This window comes from Telmatherina bonti (assembly GCF_933228915.1).
Source record: "Telmatherina bonti genome assembly, chromosome: 13".
NCBI classification, from domain to species: domain Eukaryota; kingdom Metazoa; phylum Chordata; class Actinopteri; order Atheriniformes; family Telmatherinidae; genus Telmatherina; species Telmatherina bonti.
In genome coordinates this window covers 3,458,274-3,473,633 of record NC_136611.1, presented here as the reverse complement: position 1 = coordinate 3,473,633, position 15,360 = coordinate 3,458,274, and the positions used below count along the sequence as shown (strand labels likewise).

The 15,360-nt window shown below is 47.5% G+C and overlaps 1 protein-coding gene across 1 annotated transcript in view; it reads left to right on the top strand.

The window, feature by feature from the left end:
- The window catches only part of znf608 (zinc finger protein 608), a gene marked incomplete at its 3' end in the record, with an annotated part of 67,059 nt that overhangs the window by 26,529 nt on the left and 25,170 nt on the right, over positions 1 to 15,360 (top strand). Inside the window, exons 3-5 of the mRNA XM_079251177.1 lie at positions 1,037 to 1,124; positions 5,767 to 8,209; positions 9,081 to 9,525. Of these exons, the coding sequence (XP_079107303.1) occupies positions 1,037 to 1,124; positions 5,767 to 8,209; positions 9,081 to 9,525 (2,976 nt within the window). The remainder of the gene's footprint in view (positions 1 to 1,036; positions 1,125 to 5,766; positions 8,210 to 9,080; positions 9,526 to 15,360) is intronic.

Here is a 15,360-nt window from a genome sequence, read left to right as displayed (position 1 = left end):
AACTGTAGTTATTTTTCTCAGTAAACAGAAACAGAAAATTAGCAGCAGTGTTAGCCTAAACAAGATCTAATATTACCTTTACTGGGTTAGCATTGTTTAGCTAAAACAGCTGCTACAGTCATCTTGCTTGGTAAAAAAGTCATCGCTAAAGTATAGTTGAGGCTAATGTGCTTGCACTAAAATAGAAACTGTATTTATCTTTTAAAGCAAACAAAAACAACAGGCTAGGCTAACACTGCAGCTAATATAACTTTTACAAGATTAGCATAGTTTAGCTAAAACAGCTGCTAAAATTAGCTGGTAATGCTAATATAGCAGCCAAAACTAGCCTGCTTGGACTTTTTAGAGGCTAATGTATTGGCTAACATGGTTATGTTTATGCTAACAAGCAGCAAATGTTAGCTTGTATAACGTTCTCCCTTTAAGGCTCAACTTTAACTTCAACTTTAACTGGGGAAACGTTTCTTCCATGTGACACAGCCAGTTTTTTTTATATTAATTAGTTAATTTATTTATTTATTTATTCTATTTTATTTATTTTATACAGCCAGTTTAATTGCATTTCTTCTTACTGAGGAGTGAAGAGAATAAAAAACACCAGAAAACATTAGTCAACCAGTTAATAAGAGCTGCTGGTTTTCTTCCTCGTTGGTTCCTACCAGCCAACCTGTGGTTTTCATCTAGCTGTGGGTTGCTTTTAAATCAAACTGTATCTCTCAGAGTGGGAGTTTTTTTTAGGTTTTCCTCCTCCTTGCTGCAGTGACTCTATTTATTGCTTTCTGTGACTGATATCAGTATCTGCAGGTGAAAAACTGGTGAAAACCTTCTGTCAGAAAATCCCTCTTCATATTCTGTCTTTGTTGTAGTCGAGATGAGAGATATTTCCTCTAAACGAAGCACCACTCTGTCTGTAAAACTGTAAATGTCCCAAAGATTCAGGCCCAAACATTTGTAGCCTGAAGTTTCTAAGTCCTGGACCGGGTGTCCATCTGGTCCCTTTGAGTCCAGTTCTGATTGCAGTCCCTGTGATTGACAGGTGTGTTGGTGGTGAACGTGACCTGGAGGAAGAGAACCTACGTGGGAACTCTGTTGGACTGCACCAAGCATGACTGGGCTCCTCCGAGGTAACGTCAGCTGCTTCCCCTCTGACACGATTAAAGATGGACCACATGTGCCGGGCCTGGTCCAGGATTTGATTGGGCCCAGAACTCCTATTACTCAGGTCATGGGCTTCTGCATAAAAGGTCATTTATATGTTTTGTTTAAGTGGACTTGTGTGCCATCCCCAAACCGCAACCTTCGGCAGTTAAAAACTAGAAAAGCACTCGGAGAGACCTCCGCCAAGCATATTGTGATTAACACCCAACATAACTTCAAAGTGATCCAGAATCCAGGATCTCTTCTGGATCTCCACCAAAATGTAATAATTTGTTCCTTGTGAGACCCCCAGCATATCCTGAAAACTTAATTAAAATCCATCCATGACTTTTAGAGTAATGTTGCTGACAGACAACCGAACAAACAAACAAAGTACGGTGGAAACATAACCTCTTTGGCGGTGGTAATTACAAGACCAAGTAAACAAACTCCACAGAAATACGTATACAAAAATATCAGACCCTTGTGTCCACGCAGCGACATGGAAACGAACAAACAGCACCTCTACTGGAAGCACACATCCCACAGATTCCAGTCATACCAGTTTAATGTCGCTATGACCAAGATTCACTCAGAGTCAAAAGAAGCTGAATTTATGCTTCACAAAAAACATCATTACATATTCTGTCTTACATTTGCTGTTTTGCCTCCAAAACTTTAATCCACCGACATAAAACTGCATTCAGTAAAGCGACTACGTTTCCCATGGTGCTTCGGGAGTAGTTAGGCGGACAAAAACACAGTTTTCTGCCCGGTAACATCAGTTTGATTGGACGACAACAGCTGTCATTCATTCAGCATCACAAACATTTCCTGCTTTGTCGGTGCTGATTGGTCACATTTATGTAAACATGATGACATCAGTGTGATTCTACCGTGTCACATGATTAGAAAGAGGGGTCGTCGTACCGATCGGCCAATCATAGGCGAAGTTACGCGCATTACGCACACGCCCACTGCATACGATGACGTGGTCGTCAGTGCCGCGGCGTAAAATCAACTAAAGCAACACTTGAAGAGTCAGAAGGAAGAACTGAAGTCCAGACAGGATGGAACAGATGGATCAATGGAGTGTCATTAGTCCGACTTTAAGCGTAACACAGCGACAGGCCTCGCGTAGTTTAATCTCTTATATTAAACCATTTTCTTCCTCTTCGCCGTTGAGGATTATTTATCTGATTAAATGAAAGTAAATATTATTTCAGGCGTAGCTGAGATGATAAAAGGCCGTGAGCCGTTGTGCTGTGATGAGCTGGAATAAAAACTCGACTCTGTGGAGTGGAAAATGTCCTCGCCTGCTTGAAACCTTTCAATTATCGCTCCTGCATGGAAATGATAGTTGTCATGGCAATTACAGCTTAATCTCTGGAAGTGGGGACTAAATTGCTTTTTTCATTTAGACGCCTGATGGAGGCTGGTTGCATGATTCAGCGGAATAAAACACTTCCTGTTAATGAGCTTCACTCCAAGAAGCCAAAAGCACCAAATTACATTAAAACAACTGATATTTAGGTAAAGGTGTGGGAAACAGGAGCTGAAGCTAGCCGTTCCACACCCCTAAAACTCCACCAGATCACCCTGAACGCTTCCTCCGTAGACCATCAGGACCAGTAACTGATGGTCATGTGACCCTCCAGCTGGTCTACGAAGGTTTTCCAGCGTTTCTATCCGTCCAGGAGGTTTACAATCCAGACACAACATGTAGTGTTTATTCAGAGACTCTAGATGGTAAATCCACCATTATTTATCACATCTTCATCACCATCACCACCATGTTGCTAAGAGACCTCTATTTTCACCTGGACATGATGATGAAGACACTTCCTGTCAGACTTTCCACCAATCAGAGAGCTTAAACTGACGGTAACGTCCAATCAGGAGCAGCCAAAGATCAACAAGTGATGAGAAAAGCAGGAAAATAATGATCCTCTATGGCTGGAATAAAGCCAAGAAGACGTTTGGGATGCAGCTGAGGTGGAGGTGCTGCAGTGAGGACAGCAGGTAGATAGTAGCAAGAAGACGTTTGGGATGCAGCTGAGGTGGAGGTGCTGCAGTGAGGACAGCAGGTAGATATAAGGGGAAATTAAACACCTAAATTGTAAAGATTTAAAATAAAATCCAATATAATCACCAGCCAATACAGGAAGATAATTTACTCCTGGTAAAATTTCCTGACCAGTCGAACTCAAACTGGAGGTCCTGAGATCATTTCAGCATATCTAGTTGACATTCATTCAACACATTCAGGAGTTTTAACAGGGCTGTCAAATGAAGTTGTTTATTCAGAGAGTCAGTGAAATTTGCCCCTCAGTTAAACACAGGCAAAGTTACTGATCATGTCCTTCAAAAAAATAGAATTTGGCAAAATCTCTGTAGGAGAAGCCGAATCCAAATCCACCAAAATCCACTTTATCCTCATTATTTATGAAGATTCTGGCAGTTTTACTGTAAGAGGATGGAATATCTGATATATCACATAATCAATCAATCGTCCGATGCAGGCGGGTTGGAGGTGGGGGGGAGGAGGGGGGGGAGAAGGAGGGGGGGGGGGTTGCGAACATCATACGTGTGTTATCTTGTGGGGTTGTGGCTGTCTAAACTCTACACTGCTGTAGACTCAGTTAAAAGTCCTGATTCAGTGGAAAAAGCCAGAAAATCTTCAAACAAAAGAAACTTAACAAGACGATTCTTCTGGCTTCAAAAGGTGTCATTAATGGACTTTTTTTTCCTAAAAACTGGACGAAACATTGATATTAGATCCAAAAACAGATTATAGTTATTGGGTTTAAGCACCCAAAGCCGTTTACATTGAATCCATGACAAACTGGTTTCCAGTCTGTCAGTCTGGACTTACAGCTGTGGTTTCACAGATAAAATTACTTTTGGAAGATACGATATAATCCCAAAGAGTATCTGCGTTTCTGTTACATTTTTTCACAAAATAAAAGCGATATTTCTAAGTTTTGGAAACAGCTGCTCATGAAAGCGTAAACATTTTAGTGATATTTGAGAGGTTTTTTTTAGAAATGTAGGTTTTTTCATTTGTGTTTTTTATTGCGATATTTAGGTTTTGTCCAATTCCAGGTGGAAACACAGCAGATGTTTTAGTGAGAATTTAACTTAAACATGTGTGTAAAATAACCATTTCCTGAAGAATGAAGTGTAGATGAGAAAAGTCACTGCTGATCTGTGTGTTATGTCTACAAGCTTCTGTTTTCTTCTTCTGGTTGCTCTTTATGCTGCTTTATCTGTTCATACATTTGTTTTACATCATTTCAGCCTCAGAATCTGCCAGCTGAGGCTGAAAACATCACATCTGGATGCTGACGGGGATTAAAAGCTGCAACTTTTACAGGATAGGTTTTATTTATAAAAACAAAACAAGCAGAGCAGAAACAGCTAATATGGTTTGTGGAGCTTAAAAGGTTAAAAAAGCAATTACAAACATGGCAGGAAATGTGAGATATCATCATCTCCAAATCACAGAAGGGTGTGTGGGCTGGTCTCATCCTGCTCTGCAGTTGTTTGTGTTAATAATCTGGTAAATAACAACATCTGCAAGGTCACAATTCATTTTCTGAGTATTCAGCACCAAGCGATTTTGGACCAATGGGAGCAGACGTGGCATTCGGGGTCTGCTTTCTGAGGCAGAACGGTGGAAACGTGGCGGGTGTGTGACATAAACAACAACACAGAGCGGTGTTAAAATGCAGAGCCTCCTCTCCAGCAGCGTTTTCTAAAAGGGTTAAGATGCAAGGCGCTGCTGGAAACCACATCTAAAGGCTTTGATGCTAAAGAGACGAGGTGTGAATACAAAGTGTCTCCGCATCACAGACGCAGATAAATGAGGGTTGTTCAGGTTTTTGCTGTTATCACGAGAGACAGGCTTTGTACTGAAAGAGGAAGGAAAGTAGTTCCTTCTGTCTGACGTCTGGATGAAGTGGTTCATACAAACCTGGAATCTGGGAGGTGATCTGGACTCATCCTGGGTTTAAACCTTTCTAGAACAACCTTATGCTGTTTATCAAATGTTATGTAAACCTAAAAACAGGTTAAAATGTTTATTTTTAATTATAGGGGGCTATGAAAAGGTATTTTGTCAAAACTTATTTCTTTAAATATTCCAGTGAAGCAGGTAAAACATCCGCTCACCGTCCACTTTTCAGGTCCACCTGTTCAGCTTGTTAAATTCTGTCTGGATTTATCTGTTGGTTTTAACAGTGCTGAACCGGCAACATGTCCAGGTGTACCTGCCCCTTCACCCAGTGATTACTGGGATAAGTAGTTAAAAAATGTCTGACTGAACCTGGACACTAAACTTTAGACACTCATCTTTGTGTCCAAACACAATAATTTCAGTTGTATTTTTATTTTTCTGAAGAAATATATTTGTTTGACTAAGACAGAAACTGAATTTGTTTTGGGACCTCCATTATCTCCAGATTTGTGTCTGAAAGTGATGTCAGAACTTGGAGGTGAACTCTGAACCTGCACTGTCCTCTGGTGGATGTGTTGACTGACAACCCCTCCAACATGAAGAAGGCATGAAATGCATGATTTTAAGGGAATTATCTTCTCATTTCTTCACTTTTCCGTTCGTCTTTCCAGGTTTTGTGAGTCTCCCTGCAGTGATCCTGAATTATCAGGCGGCCGTGGGCGTGGGAAACGGATGCGGATGGCCATGGCCGAGCGGACCTGTGTAGAGTCAGCCCCCACTACCAAAGTCAAGGGTCTTTCCCACCACAGGAGCCGTGGAGGTGGCGTGGCTGGAACAGCCACATCCATCCACAGCAAAGGAAGGAGGGGCAGCCTGAACCTCATCAGCAGCAACTGCAGGGCACCTCCTTCCTTCTTCACGGTGGAGGAGGTGAAACCTGCAAACAGCGCCTCCTCGCTTTCTTCTGCAAAGCGAAAGAACAAGCCTCCAGCGGACCTGGACCTCAGCCTGGTTTCCTCAGACGACATTAAAAACGGCAACGGGAAGAGGGTTCGGGCAAAGTCCCGAAGCGCCCCATCTACGCCGCAGGGCAAATCTGACCCCTCATTCATGGATCCGGGGGGAGGGTGTGCTTCTTCGCCCCCTCCCCCACCCATCCTCATTGACTGCCCACACCCAAACTGCACTAAACGCTACAAGCACATCAACGGCCTGCGGTACCACCAGACACATGCACACTTGGAGGCTGAGGAGCAGAGGAAGCCGGAGCTGGAGCCCGTGAAGGACGGAGAGAGTGAGGAGCGACTATCAGACTGTGAGGACACCATCAGCAACATGACCTATGACCTCCCAGAGACAAGCAACAGCACTAATGCCAACAACTCGTCTAAAAAACCTGCACCTCTCTACAGGGTGACCACAGTGGGATCTCCTAAGAACAGACGACTACTCCTCAGCACTGACCACAGCCCCACCGCCAACTCCAAAACCAGAAGGACCTCACATCTAAAAGATGGCCTGATCGATGACCTCAGCAATCTGCCCATCATCTCCAACATGACTGTGGTCCTGGAGAACTGTATGGTCCCAGACAGGAGCTCCTCAGTAGAGATGCCCAAACTGGAAGCAGAGGGACTGATTGAAAAGAAGGGAAGCGTGTGCGATAAGGGCAAGAAGGCCAACGGGAAGGTCGAGAAGCTCTCCAAGTTGAGGACTAATCGACCAATCGCTCCCGCCCCTGCTCCGCCGAAACTCATCGCCATACCCAACGCAACATATCCAACCAGTGCAGCAGATGTTGTCACCTCACAGCAGCTGTCGCCGATGGCTGCTGTTGGCCTCACCAGTAAAAACCTTCCCCTGAAACCCATCAAACCAAAGCTAAGCATTGTCATGGAGCCAAGCATCGTCAAAGCCACTATGGTCACCTGCAGCAAAGAAACCCGGAAAAAGGAAAAGCGGAGGCTGAAGGACAAACATAACAAAGATGTGCCGACCAGGACCACTAACGGGGACAGCAGTGGAATCAAGATGGAAGATGGCGGGGTTGCTTCTAAAATCATTGCCAAGGAGATCCCTGGAAGCCTCCTGAAAGAGCACCTCAGTAAGCAGGAAGTGATGAACGGAATCACGGAGAGCCAGGAGAGTCGGATGGCCAGTATCCGAGCTGAGGCCGACAAGGTCTACACGTTCACCGACAATGCTCCCAGTCCCTCCATCGGTGGTTCATCGCGACTTGACGCAAGTGGTGGTTGCTTGGCAACAGCAGACAGCACCAGCAAGAACAACAGCCCCGCCTACTCCGACATCTCCGATGCTGGGGACGACGGGGTGTCTTCAGAATGTCGATCCAAGTCGGGCTCCTCGGCTTCTTCTGAGATGAGCTCCAACACTAACCACGGTAACTCTGGTAAACCCCCTCCCACAGTTTCGACCCAGGCCTCAAAGGAGCCCCAGCCGCCTTTCTACCACGGCTACGAGCCCTACTACCTGCAGGGCTACATGCAGTCCGAGAGGCAGAACAGCAGCGGCGTCGCCTTTCACAAAAGCTCCGCCCACGACAGCAAAGGAAAAGACAGGAAGGACGAAACAAAAGAGGACGACAAGAACTTTTCCCATGAGTTCTCAGAGTGTAAGAAAGGCGAGGGTCCGCCTCAGTCCCAGCTCCAGCTGGCGATGAGTCAGACCCAGACAGCTTTGGCTCAGTCCTTGTACTATGGTCAGTACTCCAGAGGACTGTACATGGACCAGAAACTGTTACTGGCCTCGAAATGCTGCGACCAGACGCCCACTGCCAAGCAAAGGGGACAAGGGGCCAGAGACAGCGAGGATGTCAAACATATGGTTGGGGGTCCAGCCAGTGGACCCATGCTAGGTAAAGGTCCAGACGGTGCTAAAGGTTGCTGTCCCAAAGCAGTCCTGTCCTATGTGGAGATGAGTGAGAGAGGAGAAAGGGGACAGGGCGTAGGTGTAAAGGCGGTGCACGGTGGCATGGTGGACCAGCACCAGGTCTCAGTGAAAGACTGTGATGACATCAAGTCACCCTCCTCTTCTTCATCACTCCACAACCTAAACAGTCAGACAGATCTGGACTCAAATGTTTCCTTTTCCAGTGTAAGTTTCTCCGTCTGTTTGTAACCCGCCGCCGCCGCTGATGGTGTTGTTGGTGTGCTTTAATGAGATTAACACACATTGTGTACAGCTAAACCAGTAGGTGCTAATAACAACGACCGTGTGGCTTCTGTGGTGCTGTAGCTCGACAAACGCAACCTTTTCTGTGTTTAGAGAGAATTAATGGAGCAAATGTCCGCTACCAACTCTAGCTACAAAGGAAACAATTGTTTTGGCATTTTTTTCAGAAAGCTTGTACAGATTTTTTTAAGCCATGTCATATCACAGTCCAGCCTCTAACTGGAGCCATGCTGGGTCATGTGCAGAGGTTTTATGAGTGAAAGTCCCGTTGGAGAGAGGGCCGCTTGTTTTTTCCCTCTAAATTACTCTAAACTCTGCACTTGATCATGTGTGAGACGTGTCTGATTCGTGTCATTGCGAGGAACGCCGCTCTCCTCGCATCTCACTGCTGAATGGCCACCTGCTGTTGAAACGTCGTCATCCTTCATCAACATCTCACCCAGAGCCAGAGATAGATGGTCTGTCTATGGCTCTGTTCACTCCAGTACACAGTGTTTCCTCTATAGTCGTTCAGCAGCGGTGGGCCACTGCAGCCCTGCAGAAACAACTAAAGAACGTCCTGATAAAAGTCCTAAATTAGCTTTTTTTCCTCTCTAAAGAAAGAAAAACCACAAAATAGACAAACTAATATTTAAGCTCAATGTGATTGTAGTCCTGCAACTGGCCAAATAAGCGAGACGAGACGTGGACTGAAGTTGAACTGGCCCCTAAATGACTCCCACCCACCACTGTTAGCAAAGAATTATAGGGGAAACACTGCAACCCGCACCAACACTTGTCCCCATCGATCTAGCCCTCAGACGGTCCCACCTGGGCTCACCGCCTCGCTCACGGCAAATACTCAGAGCTACACAGTCATCACGTGGAGGACGGCGGGGAGGGCGAAGCAGACAGTGGAAAAGAGTGGGGAGCTACCACGGAGCCTACCGAGGCCAAGACCACCTCAGCAGGAGGAGGAGTGGATTCTAAAAAAGCCAGAGTTCATGGATGCCATGATCTCCCCATCAACATGGAGGACTCAGACAGGCTGGAGGGGGTGGAGGACCACGGTCAGGAGCCAACTGGAGGGCTCTCTGAGGAGACCCACAGCGCACGTGCAGCAGTTTCCCCTCCGATGACCCCCCAGCAGCCCTACATCCATTACCAGCACTCCTCCTACCCATCATACTTAGCCATGTGCGAGAGCAGCGGGGGCTCCTACAGAGGGGTGTCCCCCACCCTGGTCCACAGTTACCCAGGTAAGGCCTCTGTCTATCTGCTTGTCTGTCTGAATTTAGTTTAATATGAACTCAGATTGTACTCTGTCTGTTCCAACAAACAAATGTACTTTCTGTCTGGTGGCCAGCAGGGGGCGCATCATAAACGCTTGGCTTTAATGTTGCATTTTGATTTAATGTTGCATTTTGACGTTTGGAGTCAGATTTAAGGAAGTTTGATAACCTTGTTGAAACATATAAAGATCCTTTTATCATCTTTATTTATATTTATGTAATAATTTAATGACCTTCAGCTGCTGGAGGTGAATCCAGCGAGAGAAGCGAAAAGGACTCCATTGGCTGTGTGTTATCAGCACCAGGGCTGTGCTGACACCTTGTGGTGAACAGTTGTATTGCATGTTGAGGGAGCTGAATTGTTCTTGGCCACAACCATTTGGATGTGGAGAAAAAAATCACTTTTATTTCCTCCCTGTTGGTGTTAAAACTATTTATTATCACATTAAACAGACAAACTGTAAAAGCTAAACAAGTAAACACATATGTCAGCATTTATTATATTTCCCAAGTTAACCAATAGCCAGGCAGCCAATCCCTGGTGTTCTCTAACCCAGGGATCCTCTGTCCTGGTCCTCGAGGACTGCTGTCCTGCAGGTTTTCCAAGTGTTCCTGCTACAACACACCTGATTTAAATCAATATGTATTTAGCAGACATGTGCAGAGCTTGTCTGAGTCAGGTGTGTTCCAGCAGGAACCTCCTGGTAAAACCTGCAGGAGACCCGTCCTTTCAGACGAGGGTTGGGGATCCCTGCTCTAACCTGTCAGGATGCACCTGTTGGATTGTGGGGCTTAGGACACGTCCCGTGTTACCTATAGCAGTGAGGACACGTCCCGTGTTACCTATAGCAGTGAGGACACGTCCCATGTTACCTATAGCAGTGAGGACACGTCCCGTGTTACCTATAGCAGTGAGGACACGTCCCGTGTTACCTATAGCAGTGAGGACACGTCCCCTGTTACCTATAGCAGTGAGGACACGTCCCGTGTTACCTGTATTGTTGAGGAAACGTCCCGTATGACCTGTAGTGGTGAGGACACGTCCCGTGTTATCTATAGGCGTGAGGACACGTCCCATGTTACCTATAGCAGTGAGGACACGTCCCATGTTACCTATAGCAGTGAGGACACGTCCCATGTTACCTATAGGAGTGAGGACACGTCCCATGTTACCTATAGGAGTGAGGACACGTCCCATGTTACCTATAGCAGTGAGGACACGTCCCATGTTACCTATAGCAGTGAGGACACGTCCCGTGTTACCTGTATTGTTGAGGAAACGTCCCGTATGACCTGTAGTGGTGAGGACACGTCCCGTGTTACCTGTAGGAGTGAGGACACGTCCCGTGTTACCTATAGGAGTGAGGACACGTCCCGTGTTACCTGTATTGTCGAGGACACGTCCCATGTTACCTGTAGGAGTGAGGACACGTCCCGTGTTACCTATAGGAGTGAGGACACGTCCCGTGTTACCTGTATTGTTGAGGAAACGTCCCGTATGACCTGTAGTGGTGAGGACACGTCCCATGTTACCTATAGCAGTGAGGACACGTCCCGTGTTACCTGTATTGTTGAGGAAACGTCCCGTATGACCTGTAGTGGTGAGGACACGTCCCATGTTACCTATAGCAGTGAGGACACGTCCCGTGTTACCTGTATTGTTGAGGAAACGTCCCGTATGACCTGTAGTGGTGAGGACACGTCCCGTGTTACCTGTATTGTTGAGGAAACGTCCCGTATGACCTGTAGTGGTGAGGACACGTCCCGTGTTATCTGTATTGTCGAGGACACGTCCCATGTTACCTATAGCAGTGAGGACACGTCCCATGTTACCTATAGCAGTGAGGACACGTCCCGTGTTATCTATAGGCGTGAGGACACGTCCCATGTTACCTATAGCAGTGAGGACACGTCCCATGTTACCTATAGCAGTGAGGACACGTCCCATGTTACCTATAGCAGTGAGGACACGTCCCATGTTACCTATAGGAGTGAGGACACGTCCCGTGTTATCTATAGCAGTGAGGACACGTCCTGTGTTACCTATAGCAGTGAGGACACATCCCATGTTACCTATAGCAGTGAGGAGATGTCCCATGTTACCTGTATTGTCGAGGACACGTCCCATGTTACCTGTATTGTCAAGGACACGTCCCGTGTTACCTGTATTGTCGAGGACACGTCCCGTGTTACCTGTATTGTCGAGGACACGTCCCATGTTACCTATAGGAGTGAGGACACGTCCCATGTTACCTATAGGAGTGAGGACACGTCCCATGTTACCTATAGGAGTGAGGACATGTCCCGTGTTATCTATAGCAGTGAGGACACATCCCGTGTTACCTATAGCAGTGAGGACACATCCCGTGTTACCTATAGCAGTGAGGACACGTCCCATGTTACCTATAGGAGTGAGGACATGTCCCGTGTTATCTATAGCAGTGAGGACACATCCCATTTTACCTATAGGAGTGAGGACACGTCCCATGTTACCTATAGCAGTGGGGACACATCCCGTGTTACCTATAGCAGTGGGGACACATCCCGTGTTACCTATAGCAGTGAGGACACATCCCGTGTTACCTATAGCAGTGAGGACACGTCCCGTGTTACCTGTATTGTCGAGGACATGTCCCGTGTTACCTGTATTGTTGAGGAAACGTCCCGTATGACCTGTGGTGGTGAAGACACGTCCCGTGTTACCTGTAGCGGTGAGGACAGGTCCCGTGTTACCTGTATTGTTGAGGAAACGTCCCGTATGACCTGTAGTGGTGAGGACACGTCCCGTGTTACCTGTATTGTCGAGGATTACCTGTATTGTCGAGGACATGTCCCATGTTATCTATAGCGGTGAGGACACATCCCGTGTTACCTGTATTGTCGAGAACACGTCCCATGTTACCTATAGCAGTGAGGACACGTCCCGTGTTACCTGTAGTGGTGAGGACACGTCCCGTGTTACCTGTAGTGGTGAGGACACGTCCCGTGTTACCTATAGCAGTGAGGACACGTCCCATGTTACCTGTAGCAGTGAGTACACATCCCATGTTACCTGTAGTGGTGAAGACACGTCCCATGTTACCTATAGCAGTGCGGACACATCCCGTGTTACCTGTAGCGGTGAGGACACGTCCCATGTTACCTATAGCAGTGGGGACACATCCCATGTTACCTGTAGCGGTGAGGACACATCCCATGTTACCTGTAGTGGTGAGGACACGTCCCGTGTTACCTATAGCAGTGAGGACACGTCCCGTGTTACCTATAGCAGTGGGGACACATCCCATGTTACCTGTAGCGGTGAGGACACATCCCATGTTACCTGTAGTGGTGAGGACACGTCCCGTGTTACCTATAGCAGTGGGGACACATCCCGTGTTACCTGTAGCGGTGAGGACACATCCCATGTTACCTGTAGTGGTGAGGACACATCCCATGTTACCTGTAGTGGTGAGGACACGTCCCGTGTTACCTATAGCAGTGAGAACACGTCCCGTGTTACCTATAGCAGTGAGGACACATCCCATGTTACCTGTAGTGGTGAGGACACATCCCGTGTTACCTAAAGCAGTGAGGACACATCCCGTGTTACCTATAGCAGTGAGGACACATCCCATGTTACCTATAGCAGTGAGGACACGTCCCGTGTTACCTATAGCAGTGAGGACACATCCCGTGTTACCTATAGCAGTGAGGACACGTCCCATGTTGCCTGTAGTGGTGAGGACACGTACCATGTTACCTATAGCAGTGAGGACACATCCCATGTTACCTGTAGTGGTGAGGACACGTCCCATGTTGCCTGTAGTGGTGAGGACACGTACCATGTTACCTATAGCAGTAAGGACACATCCCATGTTACCTGTAGCGATGAGGACACGTCCCATGTTACCTGTAGCAGTGAGGACACATCCCATGTTACCTGTAGTGGTGAGGACACGTCCCATGTTGCCTGTAGTGGTGAGGACACGTCCCATGTTACCTATAGCAGTGAGGACACGTCCCATGTTGCCTGTAGTGGTGAGGACACGTACCATGTTACCTATAGCAGTGAGGACACATCCCATGTTACCTGTAGTGGTGAGGACACGTCCCATGTTGCCTGTAGTGGTGAGGACACGTCCCATGTTACCTATAGCAGTGAGGACACGTCCCATGTTGCCTGTAGTGGTGAGGACACATCCCATGTTACCTATAGCAGTGAGGACACGTCCCATGTTGCCTGTAGTGGTGAGGACACGTACCATGTTACCTGTAGCGGTGAGGACACGTCCCGTGTTACCTGTAGCAGTGAGGACACGTCCCGTGTTACCTGTAGCGGTGAGGACACGTCCCGTGTTACCTGTAGCAGTGAGGACACGTCCCGTGTTACCTGTAGCGGTGAGGACACGTCCCGTGTTACCTGTAGCAGTGAGGACACGTCCCGTGTTACCTGTAGCGGTGAGGACACGTCCCATTTTACCTATAGCAGTGAGGACACGTTCCATTTTAGCTATAGCAGTGACGACACATCCCGTGTTACCTATAGCAGTGAGGACACGTCCCATTTTACCTATAACAGTGAGGACATGTTCCATTTTACCTATAGCAGTGAGGACACGTCCCGTGTTACCTGTAGTGGTGAGGACACGTCCCGTGTTACCTGTAGTGGTGAGGACACGTCCCACGTTCCCTGTAGTGGTGAGGACACGTCCCATGTTACCTGTAGTGGTGAGGACACGTCCCATGTTACCTATAGCAGTGAGGACACATCCCGTGTTACCTGTATTGTCGAGGACATGTCCCGTATTACCTGTAGTGGTGAGGACACGTCCCATGTTACCTATAGCAGTGAGGACACATCCCGTGTTACCTGTATTGTCGAGGACATGTCCCGTATTACCTGTAGTGGTGAGGACACGTCCCATGTTACCTATAGCAGTGAGGACACATCCCGTGTTACCTGTATTGTTGAGGACATGTCCCGTGTTACCTGTAGTGGTGAGGACACGTCCCGTGTTACCTGTAGTGGTGAGGACACGTCCCGTGTTACCTATAGCAGTGAGGACACGTCCCATGTTACCTGTAGCAGTGAGTACACATCCCATGTTACCTGTAGTGGTGAAGACACGTCCCATGTTACCTATAGCAGTGCGGACACATCCCGTGTTACCTGTAGCGGTGAGGACACGTCCCATGTTACCTGTAGTGGTGAGGACACGTCCCGTGTTACCTATAGCAGTGAGGACACGTCCCGTGTTACCTATAGCAGTGGGGACACATCCCATGTTACCTGTAGCGGTGAGGACACGTCCCATGTTACCTGTAGTGGCGAGGACACGTCCCGTGTTACCTATAGCAGTGGGGACACATCCCGTGTTACCTGTAGTGGTGAGGACACGTCCCGTGTTACCTATAGCAGTGGGGACACATCCCGTGTTACCTGTAGCGGTGAGGACACATCCCATGTTACCTGTAGTGGTGAGGACACGTCCCGTGTTACCTATAGCAGTGAGGACACGTCCCGTGTTACCTATAGCAGTGGGGACACATCCCATGTTACCTGTAGCGGTGAGGACACATCCCATGTTACCTGTAGTGGTGAGGACACATCCCATGTTACCTGTAGTGGTGAGGACACGTCCCGTGTTACCTATAGCAGTGAGGACACGTCCCGTGTTACCTATAGCAGTGAGTACACATCCCATGTTACCTGTAGTGGTGAGTACACATCCCATGTTACCTGTAGTGGTGAGTACACATCCCATGTTACCTGTAGCGGTGAGGACACATCCCATGTTACCTGTAGTGGTGAGGACACAT